Genomic DNA, 15,946 nt, shown 5'->3' with positions numbered 1-15,946 from the left:
ACTTTATTTTGAGTGTGTCACAGATCATCTGATTGTATTTTAAGGGCATAACATATGTGAGATAATAGTTTAGGCAGATTATTGGTTTTGTGATGTTTAGCTGTCGGTTTCCTGGACCTGTTACAGTACTCAAAACGTTTCAGTCATGACAACTCTCGGAGTGATATGTTCTGCATTTATTGGCTAGACATGAGATGAACATGAGCTTGATTTTGGCGGACGAGATCTGGTACACTGCTGCTGCAATAATACAAAAATATTTCAGCTTAATCAAAAATAACAAAGGTGTGTATGTAGAATGTAGAACTCCCGTAGCAGATCTCTACGAGTGGAGCTGGGGAGGAGGAGGGATGAAATAGTTTTTCATGATCGTGCGGCATGCTGAGCGAAGTTTGAATGCTATACATATGATTATATAAATAGGGAAGCATTTCTGATTGGCTCGGTACACATTTGAATGAGCCAATTAGCGATTATTTTAGAGTCTCATGCCTGAACTACATAGATACATATTAGTCTTTGTTTACAAATGTACAAAGGTACAAGAAATGTCACTCTGTGCTGATGTCAACATAAATTTGAGAGCTAAACCTGATGATTGATTGTACAGCCGTGGATAAAAATAAAGACTGCTCCAAATATTTAGTTTTTTTAATAAAGTATGTTTTTAAGTGAAATTATCATTTTTGTTTCATTTGTGAAATACTAACAATTCCAAATAAAAGTTTTGTTTGAAAATTGAAATAAATAAAAAAAATTCAATGCACTCAGATTGTGAATAATGCAAAACACTTAATATTAAATTTTCAATACTAATAATGTTTAACATGGATTTTAGTTCAGTTCAAAATCAATATTTGATGGAATAAGCCTGATTTTTATTCACAGTTTTTGTATGTGTCTTGACATGCTGTAATTGTTTTACATTGCTGTTGGGTGACTGTATCATTCCTGAGGTTTGGTTCTAATGAAATTCAACAGACACTTGACTGAAATGTATGCAATATATCTAGAAATGCTGATTAACGGTAAAACCGGAGTAGTCTTTTAATTTTTTCAAGAGCTGGATATATAAAAAACATGTATACAATTCAAAACATCCCAACACCCAGTTACAGTGCAGGCATTATTTTAGAATACAGCATCTGTAAAGAGGCCAACCGTCTCCTCTCCTTTTTCCATCTTTTCAGCTTAGCGCAGCATCTGTGCATTTCCCAGGACAGGACTTTAAAGGTCTCCATCTCTCTCTTTTTGTCCTGCTCTATCCCCTGTATCTCCCTTAGGTGCCAAACACAGTGCACAAGTTCCCCTCAGTCTACCCAGAGACCCGGCAGGCCACGCCTCTCACCTTCGCCGTGCTCCACCAGCACATCCCTGTGGTGCAGGTAGTGACCTCTTTCGCCCACCTTGACCTTTCGGCACAGATTGCGAGCTAAAGAACTTGATCCAGTTGTTTCAGGCCGATTTAAATACAAAATTTGTAGTATGCGTCAGTTTTCTCCTGAAAGCCTTGTATGCATGTATAAGGTGATTGGTGTCCTCATTTTGTCATTATGTACCATTTTAATCCATTATGTATTCGGTAATTAAATGTTTTTCATTGTCACAGTGTCTACGATCCTAATGCTTCGTGTTTTATTCACTTAAGCAGAAACTAAGTAATAGTGCATTAGCTGCAATACGTCAGTTTGAGTGTTAAATTATTGCGTCAACGAATCACAATAAGACGGTCAAGACAGTAATAACATTGGCCAGTTATCTAAATAATGTACAAAAACAATTGAATCTCTTAGTATGAATTATTAATATCAATGAATGTTTGAAAATCTTCATGAAATTGCATTCGATGTTTGACAGTGGTTAAAAATACTGTACAAGGAATCATCTTAAGTGTATCCAATAAACATAAAGTATGTTATCTCATTATGATTTTAAGCATTTTCAGGTTCAAGCAACAAATATTTTGACTTTTTTTTAAGCAACGCTAAGTTTGGTAACCCAAGTACTCTCTCCCTTTACTCTCAGCTCTTGCTGGATGCTGGAGCTAATGTTGAGGGCTCTCTGCAGGACGGGATGGAGAACTACACGGAGACGCCTTTGCAGTTAGCTTCCGCTGCAGGTAAGAAATCTCCCGCTGCAGACTGAAAATCAGTGTCACTTCCTTCTTGGATTACTTAATTATCTGCCAGCAAAGCAACAAGAGAAAACTTGGTACTTTATTTGCTGTAGGGAACTTTGAGCTGGTCATTCTGCTTTTGGAGAGAGGAGCAGACCCCATGGTTGGGACCATGTACCGCAACGGCATCTCCACTGCACCACACGGGGACATGAACTCCTTCAGCCTTGCCGCAGCACACGGACACAGGTACAGCAGTCAAACGTGCGCACGCAGGCTCTTCATTTATTCATTCAAATCAAAATCCTATAATATTTTTCTTGTGCTGCAGGAATGTGTTTTGCAAGCTGCTGTCGCAGTCTGAGAAGGGAAAGGCAGATGTGCTTTCTCTGCAGGAGATCTTAGCTGAGGGTTCAGATATGGAAGAAGGGAATTCCCTAAAGAGGGAAGCAACCCGCACAGGGAAGGCCAAACTCAAAGCTCTAAGAGAAGCAATGTATCATAGCTCGAACACGGCTACGTTGACATCACGCTGGATATCAGAAGCTTAGGTTAGTGACCACAGTATCTACAGTTATGCAATAATACTACCACAATGGATTTGTATAGCTCAGTTTAGACATAATAGAGTGGTAATGCATTTATGAACTAGTTGCATATGGCAAAGATTAATTACAAGCCTAACAGTTTAATATTGATTCTTGTTAAGGTATCGTTGCACATAATTGTGTTAAGCTTACCACAAATATTAAAGTTTGTAACACAGACATGATAAACACAGATATTTGAAAGAATGCTTGTAAGCAAAAATACAAAACAAACAAACATTGTCTGCCATAGTAGAATTACAATTAAAATCAAAATGATAATCAGAATTGTCCCAGAACTGTTTGCTCTCCTACATTCTTCAAAATATCTTCTTTTATGTTCATCAGAACAAAGTAATGTATAAAGCGATTCTAAATGTATAAAGCCTACTATGGTAGTCAATGGTGGCCAAGACCTGTTTGTTTACAAGCATTCTTCCAAGTATTGTTCTCTGTGTTCATCAGAACATCTAAATGTATAGAGATTAGGAACAACTTGCGGATGAGTAAATGATAACAGAATTTTCATCTTTCGGTGAACTGTCCCTTTAAGGAGGCTTGGCAAAAAATTACATACAACATATGTGCAAAGTTTATGAAAGCATAGCCCTTGATAATGACTACAAAATCTAACCAAACAAGAGGATATTTGCAAACATTAATAACAGATCAAAATAAATGAATAAAATAAGCAGGAATAAAACCTGTATTCACTGCATTTTACATTATTGCTAAATAATATATTCCAATAAACACCTTCAAAATGTAATGTTTTATCAATTTTGTTCCCCTGATACACCTCCTATTTTAATGGTTTAATTTAACCTGAAGGGTCAAAAAAAGCAAATATTATACAAATAACATTGCTTTTGGCCCCTACTGGCGCGAACACAAAAGTACTTATTAAAAAGTACACTCGTTGTTTGTGGTGTTCATAACAGGGGTGCCCTGGACGTTGCACACCTGGATGGAGTCCCTGCGAACTTGTTTTCTTCAACACCGGCGACCGTTGATTCAAGGGCTGCTGAAAGAGTTCAGTACTATTGAAGAGGAGGAGTATACAGAAGAGCTCATAACACACGGCCTCCCACTCATGTTTCAGATCCTGCGCGCCAGCAAGGTGACGACGTGCACAAATCGCCAAAACAAAGTGCATGTTTCCACATCTTGCATTACAGTTATAAATTTGGCACACACTTCTGTTCAGAACAGCTTACAGTGCAATCTTAGTATTCGCTTCTATTTGTGTATCTGAATCGAACCTATGATCTCTTAACCATTGCAGAGTCATACACATCCGTCTCAAATACCCAAATATGTCACCATTTATTTGAGCACTTGAATTGGTCAGCAAGAATAATGCCCTTGGGTACATGCTGGCTCTCCAGAATAGGACGTGACGTGGTGTATTTTAGATCGAGCAGCATTTAGACAACCTCCCACAGTATTATGTAATGCTAAGCTTTGCTTAAAAGCTTAAGGCACTGGAAAGTGTCCTTCACTGTGTTTACAGTACTTGGACGTTCCCCATATGTCCATATGCTTCTACAGGAAAGGAAAAATAAATGCAGTTGTTTTAGCTGGGGCTCAGTGGGTCTTGGTTTATACTGCGTATGTATGATATATAAGGAAGCATGTTATTCAAGATTGATACATGGAGGAGTCAGAGAGCTTTACACTGACCCCAACAGAAATGACTGACAGTTTCTGCTCCATGCTCAGCCTTCACAAATAGTGTGTATGCTTGTTAGAACAAAGAGAGAAACAGAAAGGCACAAAAGAGAGAGAGAGAGAGAGAGCAGTACAGTGCTGAGAGCAGGTGATTTGTAGAGGCAGAGGCAGGCAGGGTGAGAGAAATGTCAAGTTGATGAAGAAACTCGTTCAAAAAATCTTTCAGAGTAACGGATCGTTCGAGCTGCAGAGAGAGTGATCTGACAGGGATTTATGCGCCATCCTGCGTTTTGCGTACTTCACCTTACCTAGCAGAGTGCTTTGCCGGAAAAACATCCTGCGTTTATACTTCACAGATGCTGAATGCTGTTATTTTGCTATGTAGACGATTCACAAATTCACACATTTAAGAGGCATAGTAACAACCTCAAGGCTGACATGTTTTTTTGGAATGGTGCATCATAAGAATGGGTTTTCCTGTTATTTTCTCATCGGTTACAGAATGAAGTGATAAGTCAGCAGCTGGCTGTAATATTCACTCAGTGCTACGGCCCGTATCCCATTCCCAAACTGACTGTGATCAAGCGGAAACAGACCTCAAGACTGGGTATGTATTGCTTAGCAAGTTGTTTTTTGCTGTCAATTATAGTGGAAAATGTGTGATTTAAATCAACAGTATTAAACATATTTCAAGTTCTTACTTTATTTCAAAAGGCAAGTGAAGCACATGCCTTACGTGGGTGGTTCTGCCATTTAATTTTAATTTAAAGCATTTAAAGGGAAAAAATGAAACTCTTTAACGTATGCTGCAATGTGCAGTGAAGGCATCCGTTGATCGATGATTATATCTAAAGGGTGGGATGAGCTGTGATGTGATGTGAAAAGATGTTTTCTTTACGAATAAAAAGCATGCCACACATACAATAAAATATAAGAATACAAATAAAAACCACACTACACAAAAACAGTGCAACACAAATTATCGCAGTTCTTTTAAAGATTCACTCCTATCCACGTTTGTGTTTTGGAAATCAGATCCTCATTTTCTAAACAATAAGGAGATGTCCGATGTGACCTTCCTGGTGGAGGGAAAGCCATTCTACGCTCACAAAGTGTTGCTCTTTACCGCCTCCAACAGGTCAGTCAGTATACTGCATCCAAGTTCAAGTGCTCAGTTGATACTGCAAATACACATCCTTACAAATGCCACATATATGTTCTTAGGTTGAATTGAAAAGGCAAGTTGAGCATCGTTTGTTAATGTCTTAACTTAAAAAATGTTTTGAAAGGTTTAAGATGCTTTTAGCGAACCGACCAGCTGCAGAGAACACCTGTATAGAAATCAGCCATGTCAAATACAACGTATTCCAGGTACAGTCAGACTGCATTTCCACTATGTAAATAAGCGTGATTTTTATCGAACCGTTATTACCTTATTTTTCTTTTTATCGTCTGTTGATTAACTGTAAAATAAAAGTGATATTATTTTGCTTTCTCCTACAGCTGGTAATGCAGTATCTTTACTTTGGTGGAACAGATGCCCTACACATCAGAAACACTGAGGTTATGGATGTAAGATTTTTTTTTCATTTTATCAAGTCTATTATATAAATAAAATAGATTTTACCCAGTATAGCAAACACATTTTGTGGATTATTGTTTTATGGTAATATTGACATGCAATTCCTCTGGTTTCTGCACCTCTCTTCCAGCTTCTCTCTGCATCTAAGTTCTTCCAACTGGAAGCATTACAGAGACACTGTGAGATCATCTGTGCCAAGAACATCAACACAGAAACCTGTGTGGAGATCTACAACCATGCTAAAGTAAGACCTATCCATTTGTCAGCTTTCTTGTCATCACATTCACTTCCAGAATTAAACACTTTCAATATTGTCTTTTCCCCTTCACATGTAGTTCCTGGAAGCACCTGAGCTTTCGGCCTACATCGAGGGCTACTTTCTGAAGAACATGGCGGTTCTCATAGAGCTGGAGCCTTTTAAACAGCTGCTGTATAACGCCCCGGTGGAAAACTGTTGTCCCGATGTGCTGCATGACCTGGAGAAGACCCTGGCCACACGCATCCGCTCCATTCATCTGTCCTCTTCTAAAGGATCGATTGTCTGATTGTCTCTTGTTCACATCAAAGCATGCGGAGAAACTGTGCGTCCCTTCAGAACTCTAGCAGTGCGGTCTAAATGTGTTCAGTTAGTGGCAGTAGCAATGCACTTCAGCTGAGTGTTCACTTCATCAAAGACTCTGGTGTCTTAGTACTGGCCAGATAACTTGAACTGTGCTTTAGAGTACAGCCATATAGGAAACAATGACATTTTACATAAATTGCATAACACCTCTGACAGAACCTGGTTTTTGTTGGATGCAGTACTATTTTTTTGTGAAATGTTGTACTTTGAGTAACTAAATCTAATGCAGAATGATGAAATATTACAGCAGCATACCACTAAAAACTCAGCAGATTACGTCTTTTTGGTACTACACGGGTGTTGATAGTGAAATCAAAATTCACAATCATTGTTAGCACTGATGTTCATAGATTTTTAGTCATTCACACAGAAGTTCTGCCTCACAGCTGTACAGTTATTGCTCTTATCATAAATAACCATATGTTTTAAAAAAAGGCAGATAATGCGACTGCCAATGTAAATATCCACTCGAAGTCTCTCACAGGATCCATTGACTTCCAGCTGTAAGTAGATGTATATATAGAATGACGTCATTTTAGGACTTCCATCGAGAACTTACAATATTGTACAATAGACGTGTTCTTGAAGTCCCGTTCACTGTTGTAAATGAGAGCATGTAAGTATTTTCCAGTTTGGGTTTCGTTTCTGTCATGTCTTGCATTGACTAACAGTCTTACATGTGTGTGTTGGGAGGGTCTTTTTGTGTGAGAAAGTGAACTATTATCAGCATGGAGTTGCAGAACTGTAGCTGTGAAACCCCTGGAAAGACGACTGATTCAGAATGTGCCTGCATATGTTCTGACGTGATGTGTCTCGGATGTCACTCTGTGACTAAATCAGTGTTCTTTATAAAGATTACTACAAAATACTCTTGCGCCATCTGTTTTTTTTCTACTTAAGATGGAAATCCATAAGTGTTTGTTTAATCGCTTGTGTCGCAGAAGCGGATAAAAACTGTTTTGTTTGCTGAATTTCATTGTTGAAAGCTGATTCAGCAGGACTGTGATTTTCTCCTGCAAGCTTCATGTTTCTATCATGTGTTTGTTTGGAGTGCAATTCAACATGCCAGTTGTTTGCAGTGTGTGAGGAAGGTTTAATCTATGCAAACCAGATGATGTTTATGGGCACTAGAGATGGAGGTCGGAGGGGTGCATGAAGTGCTGGTATAAAAAAGGCAGAGAGTTAGAAGAGTGTGAAGAACAGGGGATTAAACAAAAGGGAACAGTAGAAATTGTGTTGGAGGTGCATGCTCAGTGGTTATGGGTCTGTGCTGCTGATACAACTAGGCTTATTTCTAAAAAGGGTATTTCAACCCAGCATTGGTTAAATTTACACAGCAAATGGTTTATGTGTGACCCAAAAATGGGTTAAAAGAATACAGTATTTTGGGTTGAAACAACCACACATATAGGTTAATTTCTAACCCAACGGTTGGGTTTGTTCATTTTTGACATTTTTAGAGTTTAAGAATGTAGAGGAATATATACTAGATAATATAATGCAATACATTAAATTATACATTTTCATATATTGGAACCAGGTGCTTGTATTTTTCAAAATATGAAAAGTGGCTTATGAATTATTCAATTGTATAATGTTAACAATGTTTCATTCTGTAAATTTTCAAATATATATTCAATTATGTAATATATTGACAGTTAATATTAAAGAAAAAATAAGTTCTTTGTGTAAGTGGTGAGAGGACTGTGATCTCCCTCCATTTTACACCTTTGTGATTTAACATATCCCAAATCATATAAAGGACCCAAAAATGAAAATTGTGTTATCAGTTACTCACCCACAAGTTTCTCAAAACATGTATATATTACTTTAATTCTTAAACAGGAAGATATTTGAAAGAATGTAAAAGAACACTTTTTGGGTCACTATTGACTTCCATTATATAGGAAAGAACTGCTACTATGGAAAAGACTGTTGCCCCAAGGTTGTTTGGTTTCTCAACATTCTTCAAAATATCTTCTTTTGTGTTCAAAAGAACAGGTTTATTTATAGGGGCTTGCAACACTTTGAGGGTAAGTAAAAGATAACACAAGTTTTATTTTGGAGCAAACAATGCCTTAAAAGGGGTCGTTTTTTCTTTAAAAGTCTTTATTGTGTTTTTGATGTGCTAAACAATAGGTGTTCATGTTCGATTCTAAAAAAATGCTTTATATAAATATTTGCATATTTTTGTTTTAGTGATGATTTTTATTTTATTTTAATGTGTTCTAATGAGTTTTATTTTCTTTTGTGTATTGTGCCGCGTCTGGTTCAGACACGGTGTTAGATGGTGTGTTGTGTCCCGCCCATTACCCTATCCGTAAATATACATTTTGGGATTCATGATGTCACACCAACCCAGGAGTCCCAACGAGCCATTCATTGTGGTCTTTAACAGAAACATCATTTCTGGTAAAGAAAACATCTTTCTTTTCTGAGAACTTTGAGCGTTACTTAGCAGATGTTGATTATGCTCAAACATCCGACCTCCCCATTAAGTAATGAAAATTATAAGTAATATTAAGTAGGCTACTTAAAGGTGTCTGTGGGACGAAAGAAATAAAAACAGGTCATGGTTTCACTATTTGAAGAGCCAATGTTATATTGATGTTAATTTATCATGACTGAAAATAATAATGTGGTGACCAATCAGCATCCATACATTACATTTACATTTACATTTAGGCATTTGGCAGACGTTTTTATCCAAAGCGACTTACATTGCTTTTATTCTATACATTTAACATAGGTATTTGTAATCCCCTGGGATCGAACCCACAACCTTGCGATGTTAACACAATGCTCTTACCACTGAGCTACATTACAACATTTGTGTTTGAAAAGTGCTAAGTTTGACACCCTCATTTGTGCATTAAAGGTCCCCTCTGTGAATTTTCCCAATGGAACACAATTGAGTGATTGTCTTTATGATATTGAACAAAGAGAAACAATCTTTCACAGCTCACTAACTTTATATTCTTTACCTCTTAAACTCATAAAATGGCTAATGAACACAGAGTTACAGTAAATCAATAATGTTTTTGCTGGGATGTCAGTGGATTGGAATGCCTCTGGTGTGTTACGTGTGTTTCCACACAAGCTGTGATCTCTGTGTCGAGAATATTTTTGCGGGGCAGTGAAGTGTGGTGGACAGAGGAAGGGGCTGTTTAAAAGGTATCCATGGATACGGCTGTTCAAGGACACTTTTGAACATTAGCATTGCTGTGTAAAGAACAAATAGGCTACACTCTTGTTTAAATCCCTTTTTATATCTCAGTACATATATGTGTTCAGAATCGCACAGCTAAGCTTATGGTTCTAAAGGAGACGGATTGGGGCTTCAAAAGTGTATGCAAGTGCTGAATGTTTTGAAATGTCTCGAGCCGTTTGATGTGAAAAAGCCTGTGATTGAGCACATTGCCCTCTGGCAACATATTTCTGTTTAACATCTAGTTTCACTGGCCTGTTTTGTCCACCCCGATGCTGCCTGTAACAGAGGGTGGCCGAGTGGGCGGAGCCAAGAGACGACTGCAGTACTGCAGGCTTTGAACTTGTTGTTCACAAAATTCCAACAACTTTATGTTCACATTATACAGTTACATTGCGTTACTTGTTTTTATGTACGCATTTGTGTGCTTCTGTTGCATGTCTACATCTGGAAAAATTACATTCCTGCCTTCGTTTTCTTCCGACTATGTCAGTGAGGGGGTGTTGATTTATGTGTGAGACCCCTCAATGAATTGAACAGAATTGTTAGAGGCGTTAGACCCATGAGCCCCCTGTTCTGAGCCCCATCTCTTCGTCCCATTGGCATTCACAGGCTGGCTGGCAGGGCAACACGCTCAACTTTGTTCCACGCTTTGAACCGTTCCAAAAGTTTTTTTATTGGCTTGGAGTGGAGAAGACCGGGTGAGAGAGGAAAAACAAGCAGGAGACGATTAACAAAGTGAAGCTTAAACTCAGCCTGTAGACTCGCATCGCAACTGCAGAAAGGGCACAGGTGGGCTTAACCGGAATAAACACTGGCTCAAAGCTGGAGGCAGGTGAGTGGGAAGCACATTAAGATAGAGAGGGCCAGAGAGATAAAATGAATGAATGTTGGAGAGAAACTGGGAAAGAAGATGAGGAGCAGAGGAGGGGTTGATAATGTGCAAACTTTTGATGAATCACATTGCCTACATGCATGTACCCTGCACTCTTTCCTCTTTATTGCGTTGCATTCCTGTGTCTGTTACGTAATACTGCTTTGTGTTTGTGGGTGCGTGTGGGTTTTTGAAGAGGGATGCTACTTGATTACATTTTAATTCTTTATCATTCAATGCAAATGTTTCTTTTTTCACTGTTGATCTCATGGCATTTTTTATTGCAAATATGAGAAGCTTGAAGTACTAAACAGACACTTCTGTGTCACGTCTTAGAGCACCTTTAAACCCTGCTGTTTCTAAATTGTAAAGAATGTATTTTCAAATGCTTGTCACGGAGCGTAAAAGCTCTTAGCGTGTCACAGTTGTGTTACAGTAAACCCAGTTTTAATGAACCATATGTGTTCTGCGCTGTGGCTAATTAAGCAAATGCTCATTTAAATGTATTGAATGAAGCAAGATGTTGAAAATGTGGAAGATTATTCGTTTCACTGTTGTTTTCGTTTTCTTCATTTAAAATATTGAGATGTTATTTACAAAGTTATGCAACATGAAGCGGAATGAATTAGAGTACTGATTCTGATTGATGCAATGTTGGTATCTTATATCCTTTGAAAAGCAAAATTGAAAATAAGCAGATTTTATTGATCCGTTCTGAAATTGCATCAGCTAATTTTAACAAAATTGTCTCTCTGTTTGGCAGTAAACTTTTATCAGAGTAACTTTCTTTAAGTCTTATATATATCTTTGTGAATAGTGGTCCAAACATTTTTCTTGCTATCACTTTATTAAAGACCAGACACATGGATTAAAAGTAATGGCAAAAACTTATATTTACTTGAATAACATCACAACGTGATAAGTGTGCCCAAATACCATTTGTTGCCTAAGTAGTTTTGTGACTGGTTGAGCTTATTGCATAAATAAAAAATCAAATTTATCTAATTTACTCACCCTCATTTCAAACGTGTAAGACATTCATTCTTATGCAGAACACAAAAGAAAATATTTTGAATAGTGTTGTTTTAAGTAAATGGCCCCCATTTACTTGCATTGGTTTTGATTTAGAAATGAATAGAGGCCACCTTTTTTTCAAAGTATTTTCTGTTGTGTTCTGCTGCAAAAATGAAGTCATAAAGGTTTGCAATGACAAGAGGGAGAGTAATAGAATTTTCATTTTTGGGTGAACTATCACTTTAAGGTACATGTAAAAAATGTTTTATAAGGATCAAACTACGGTGTCCAAAATATGTAAGCCATATGCTTTACCTCTATCTGCAAATGTTTGCACATACACAATACTTTGTCAATATATTGGCTTTGTGGAATGAATTTCTAGGGGTCATGGATATCAGGATGCAACGGGAGGAGGCATCATCCCAGGAGGTGTTCAACTATGCCCATATGTCAACCCTAGAGCGAAACAGCGGTGTAGGGACGCTGAGTCGGCATCTGGAGAGAGAGAGATTGGAGAGAGACAGTTACACGGTTGATGTCAGGGCCAGTGACCTGCAGCTGGATAAACCTGGGCTATTGCATCCCTGCTTCAGCTACAGAGTCTGGCTATACAGCGTTGTCATTGGGGTGAGGACATTCTAGTTGCTCAGGCTTAAAGTCTTAAAGTTCATTTTTATGCTCTTGTGCTTAAAATGTTTTTCCATCTGATCCCCAGAGTAGCTTGTTGATAGCTGCAATTTTCTCTCTCTACATGGGTAACGTGTTTCCAACTGCAATGGATTACCTGCGTTGTGCTGCAGGATCTGTGAGTGCCTTTCTTCAGGCTTGTTCTGAAAAAACGTTTGTTCTCCTGGATGCAAGAAATTGGTCTTACAATTACATTTGCGCTTTCATTTCCGCCTTGCAGAGTGTACCAGCTGCAGTGGTGAGCTTTGCCATTGCCAAGAACAGACAAGTTGCTGTAAGTGAGGATATCAATTCTTTATAATTCCAGCTCTCAACAAATGAATATATGAGACAATTTAGTGCTGTTGAATCATGGAAACAATTATACGAATACTGTTACTGCAGGATGTCACCTGTGTTATGTTTCTAGGTCTCAGATTTTCAAATGGTCTATGTGTCATCGTTTGCTGTTACAACAACATGTCTAGTGTGGTTTGGATGTAAGCTCGCCATTAGTCCCTCAGCCATCAATGTAGGAACTTTTTGCCATTATTTATAACTCAACATGTTGTGCCATCTCTACATTACAAGTTATATAATAACATTACACGCTATCATTTTATAGATTAACTTTAACCTGCTCCTGCTTATTGTGCTGGAGGTGTTGACAGCAAGTACTGTTATCCTATCAGCACGCTCGGCTGAGGATTGCTGCAGTCACAGCAAGGTGTGTATGTGTGATGGACTGTCCGCAGTATTATAATTATTATATTATAAGGGATCATAAAATGCATCTTTGTCTTCTTTGGAGGATGTTTGATTTTTGTGAACTGCAGGAAACATGCATGACAGTTTTGAGTCTGGTATGTTTAAAAAGTCCTCTACATGTGAATAAGTGACAGTTTATTTCATTACATAGTTCAGCGCATGGCAACATTTAGTTTATACTTGTAAAATCCACTATTTTGGTCTGTAGCACATTTGTTTTGCATTTTATATATTGTATGCCCTCTCATTCTCCTAACTCGGTTGTTCTTGTTGCCATCATCCATCTCTTTCTTCCAGCCAGTGTATAATGGCCCTGTGGTTGTGACCCCGGCGACGTTCCCCACCCGTCTCCTCAAGGCTTATTCCGTGAGTCACCTGCAAATACAATTTTGTGTGTGTGATACATATAGTCATACTGTGATCAACTGTTGTTTGTAAAAACAGGTAATTGAGGTTATAGTGGGCATCTCTACTGTATTTGGAGGAATTATTGCCCTGAATCTGGGCACTCTTCTTCCAGAACCGTACCTTTCTGTCACTTTCTTCTGGATTCTAGTAGCTGTAAGTTAAGTTTTGCGTTTAAACATTATATTATAAATTTCTTAATATATTTTAAATCTTTATTAAAAGCAAAATGTGTTAGCAGCTAAACTGTTTATGTGCCTGAAACACCTGCAGTGTTTCCCTAGTGCCATTGCCAGCCATGTGGTGGCAGAATTCCCCAGCAAGAGCTCGGTGAGTCACCGTCAGGGTCTCTCCAGCACTAGAGGACATTCATTATCCTCATTAATTCAGCTTGTCTGTCTAGTTTCTCTGCAGGGTAATTGTAAGGACTTTCCCTCGATATTTCACCCGTCCTCTTTCAATTTTTCTACTGTAGGTGGAAATGTTGATTGCTATATGTAGTGTGACCTCACCACTGCTTTTCTCAGCATCTGGGTTCTTGTCCAGCAGTGTCATCAATTTCATTGAGATCTTTCTGCATGAAGTGCCACTAGCAAAGGTGAGTTTGAAATCATTCTTGTGCACCAAATTAAATCACTTCCAGTATGTCGGGTCTTGACCGTTTAAAGGAACCGTTCATGCAAAAAAATTATATTCAGTCATTTTAAATGTAATTTTTCATGGAACACAGAAGGAAAATGTGCTTTTTTAAATCTTATTTTTACATGGACACAGTTCTTCATGTTTTTGTTATTCAGCCAATGTTTGCAGGTCTATTCTTTTTATTTTTTAATGGATACAACCATGCTTTACATATGTTTACTCTATCCTAAATACATGCAGCACTCATAGTTAATATATGTCATTAATGTTCAAATTATATTTATTAAAAAGGCACTACATTTTCTGTGAAAAATTGTGTATTGTGAATAAATATTAATGTTTGAGTTAAAAAAAATGTAACTCATGTTTTTAGTAAAGACTCAAACTCCAAACAAAGGGTAAATAGTCATACGCACAACATATGTTGCTTTTTAATGACTTTTTGTTTGTTTTTCTGTTGTTTAAAGTGTTAAGTTTTTGAATTTATTTTGTGCATGCAGCTGTCATATGACATATTGCTGCTCATCCTTATGGGCTTACTGCTGGTACAGGCGGTGCTGACATTAGCCACCATAGTACAGTGTGCTTCATACAAGAGCAAACTCCGTATGGGAGCACCTGAATGGAACACGCTACAATTGCCAAGACATTGTCAGGTGAGCACAAAGATATGCCCATAAAAATGATTGACAACATATTTTAAAAGTACAGGGAGTATGTAGTGCATTGTGTATTGTACAGCCCTTGTAATTGTGACCATGATGTTGGCAAAAGGGACTAATAAGCCTAAAACCATACTGCACCCACTGTGCGTGATGAAAACACAGTCACCCTGGAATAGCTGAGCTGTTCCACCAATCTGCCTCTGTGATAACACATAGCCGTTCTTTAGATTGACAAAGGAAAATCCCAAGGTGGTCTGCACTGGAGAATGCTTGTGTAAGCACACTTTGCCTCTCATTCTTTTCTTACAGCAACAGACGTCCAATGGCACACTAAGGGAGTTTGACAAAGACAAGGCCTGGAAGGCAGTGGTGGTCCAAATGGCCCAGTGAGCAAAGAAACAGAGGGGAAAAGCTGAAAGAAAAAATGACTAAAAGACACATTTGTGTGTTGTGCGAAGATGGAGGACAAAATTTGCTGGAGAAAAGGAGCTGGACTTGAGAAACGTATGGAAGATGACAAGACATTGAACGTTAAGGACGAAATATTAAGAATTTAATCATTACTTTCTCAGCTGTGAGATGGCCTGTCACATATTGTATAAACACCTTTTTCTCACAAAATCTTCGGAATCAATTACAGTGTAGGAAGTTTTAGTGGTCTTAAGGCTTTTGCGAAGATTTAAATATAAATATTTTTGCACACTCATGAACATTACCATACCTGTTTGAATGTAGAATTTCACGTGATAAGGAAATGGCTATGCAACAGATTATAGTCTATGCAAATTAATTGTGAACACAACATGCAAGTACAATCCAGTACACTGTATATATAAGAGTTTAACAGAACAGAAAACTTAGTGTATGATGGTACTTCTAACACACTGTTTTCCTTGCTGCAGTTCGGTCTATACTTAGCCGTATGTATCAAATTCATCATTTTAATTATGATGCTCTTGTAGATGAATAAAGTATTGAGATATTTACTTAAGATTATGTTGCAGTAAATTGAATACAAGAAAAGGTTGGAAACACTGTGTCCCTTATTAATTCTCAAAGTCGACGATTTTTCCTTGGGGGTTTTAATACGCGCGTTCCCTGCCACTGCCATGTAGCTGCCATA

The 15,946-nt window shown here is 37.9% G+C and overlaps 2 protein-coding genes across 3 annotated transcripts in view; both read left to right on the top strand.

The window, feature by feature from the left end:
- Positions 1-7,446, top strand: part of btbd11b (BTB (POZ) domain containing 11b) — a 48,369-nt gene extending 40,923 nt beyond the window's left edge. Inside the window, 12 exon segments of the mRNA XM_056765540.1 lie at positions 1,284-1,385; positions 2,026-2,119; positions 2,230-2,365; positions 2,448-2,620; positions 2,623-2,667; positions 3,645-3,823; positions 4,876-4,981; positions 5,410-5,512; positions 5,664-5,745; positions 5,878-5,946; positions 6,087-6,200; positions 6,292-7,446. Of these exon segments, the coding sequence (XP_056621518.1) occupies positions 1,284-1,385; positions 2,026-2,119; positions 2,230-2,365; positions 2,448-2,620; positions 2,623-2,667; positions 3,645-3,823; positions 4,876-4,981; positions 5,410-5,512; positions 5,664-5,745; positions 5,878-5,946; positions 6,087-6,200; positions 6,292-6,501 (1,413 nt within the window). The 3' untranslated portion in view covers positions 6,502-7,446.
- A 2,749-nt stretch (positions 7,447-10,195) lies between these two features.
- On the top strand, positions 10,196-15,809 carry mlc1 (modulator of VRAC current 1). Of its 2 annotated transcripts, XM_056766360.1 has the most exons (12): positions 10,196-10,621; positions 12,060-12,304; positions 12,393-12,482; positions 12,585-12,638; positions 12,774-12,875; positions 12,969-13,070; positions 13,409-13,477; positions 13,556-13,672; positions 13,790-13,846; positions 13,992-14,114; positions 14,659-14,814; positions 15,133-15,809. In XM_056766360.1, the coding sequence occupies exons 2-12, from the start codon at positions 12,065-12,067 to the stop codon at positions 15,211-15,213; spliced, it is 1,191 nt and encodes a 396-aa protein (XP_056622338.1). In that variant the 5' UTR covers positions 10,196-10,621; positions 12,060-12,064; the 3' UTR covers positions 15,214-15,809. The 2 variants fall into 2 exon arrangements, with proteins under 2 accessions (XP_056622338.1, XP_056622339.1); XM_056766361.1 differs by lacking the exon at positions 10,196-10,621 and having other exon boundaries at positions 12,068-12,304; positions 12,398-12,482.
- The last annotated feature ends 137 nt before the right edge of the window (positions 15,810-15,946 follow it).

The sequence above is a fragment of the Triplophysa dalaica genome, chromosome 14, assembly GCF_015846415.1.
Source record: "Triplophysa dalaica isolate WHDGS20190420 chromosome 14, ASM1584641v1, whole genome shotgun sequence".
Classification (NCBI taxonomy): Eukaryota; Metazoa; Chordata; class Actinopteri; order Cypriniformes; family Nemacheilidae; genus Triplophysa; species Triplophysa dalaica.
The sequence above is the reverse complement of the archived record's forward strand: the minus strand, read 5'-3'. Positions and strand labels throughout refer to the sequence as shown.

Coding starts and splice junctions, on each gene's coding strand:
- mlc1 (XM_056766360.1), top strand. CDS start 12,065: ATGGATATCAGGATGCAACGGGAGGAGGCATCATCCCAGGAGGTGTTC. Junction 12,639..12,773: donor CCAAGAACAGACAAGTTGCT/GTAAGTGAGGAT, acceptor TTATGTTTCTAG/GTCTCAGATTTTCAAATGGT. Junction 13,673..13,789: donor TCTTCTGGATTCTAGTAGCT/GTAAGTTAAGTT, acceptor AAACACCTGCAG/TGTTTCCCTAGTGCCATTGC.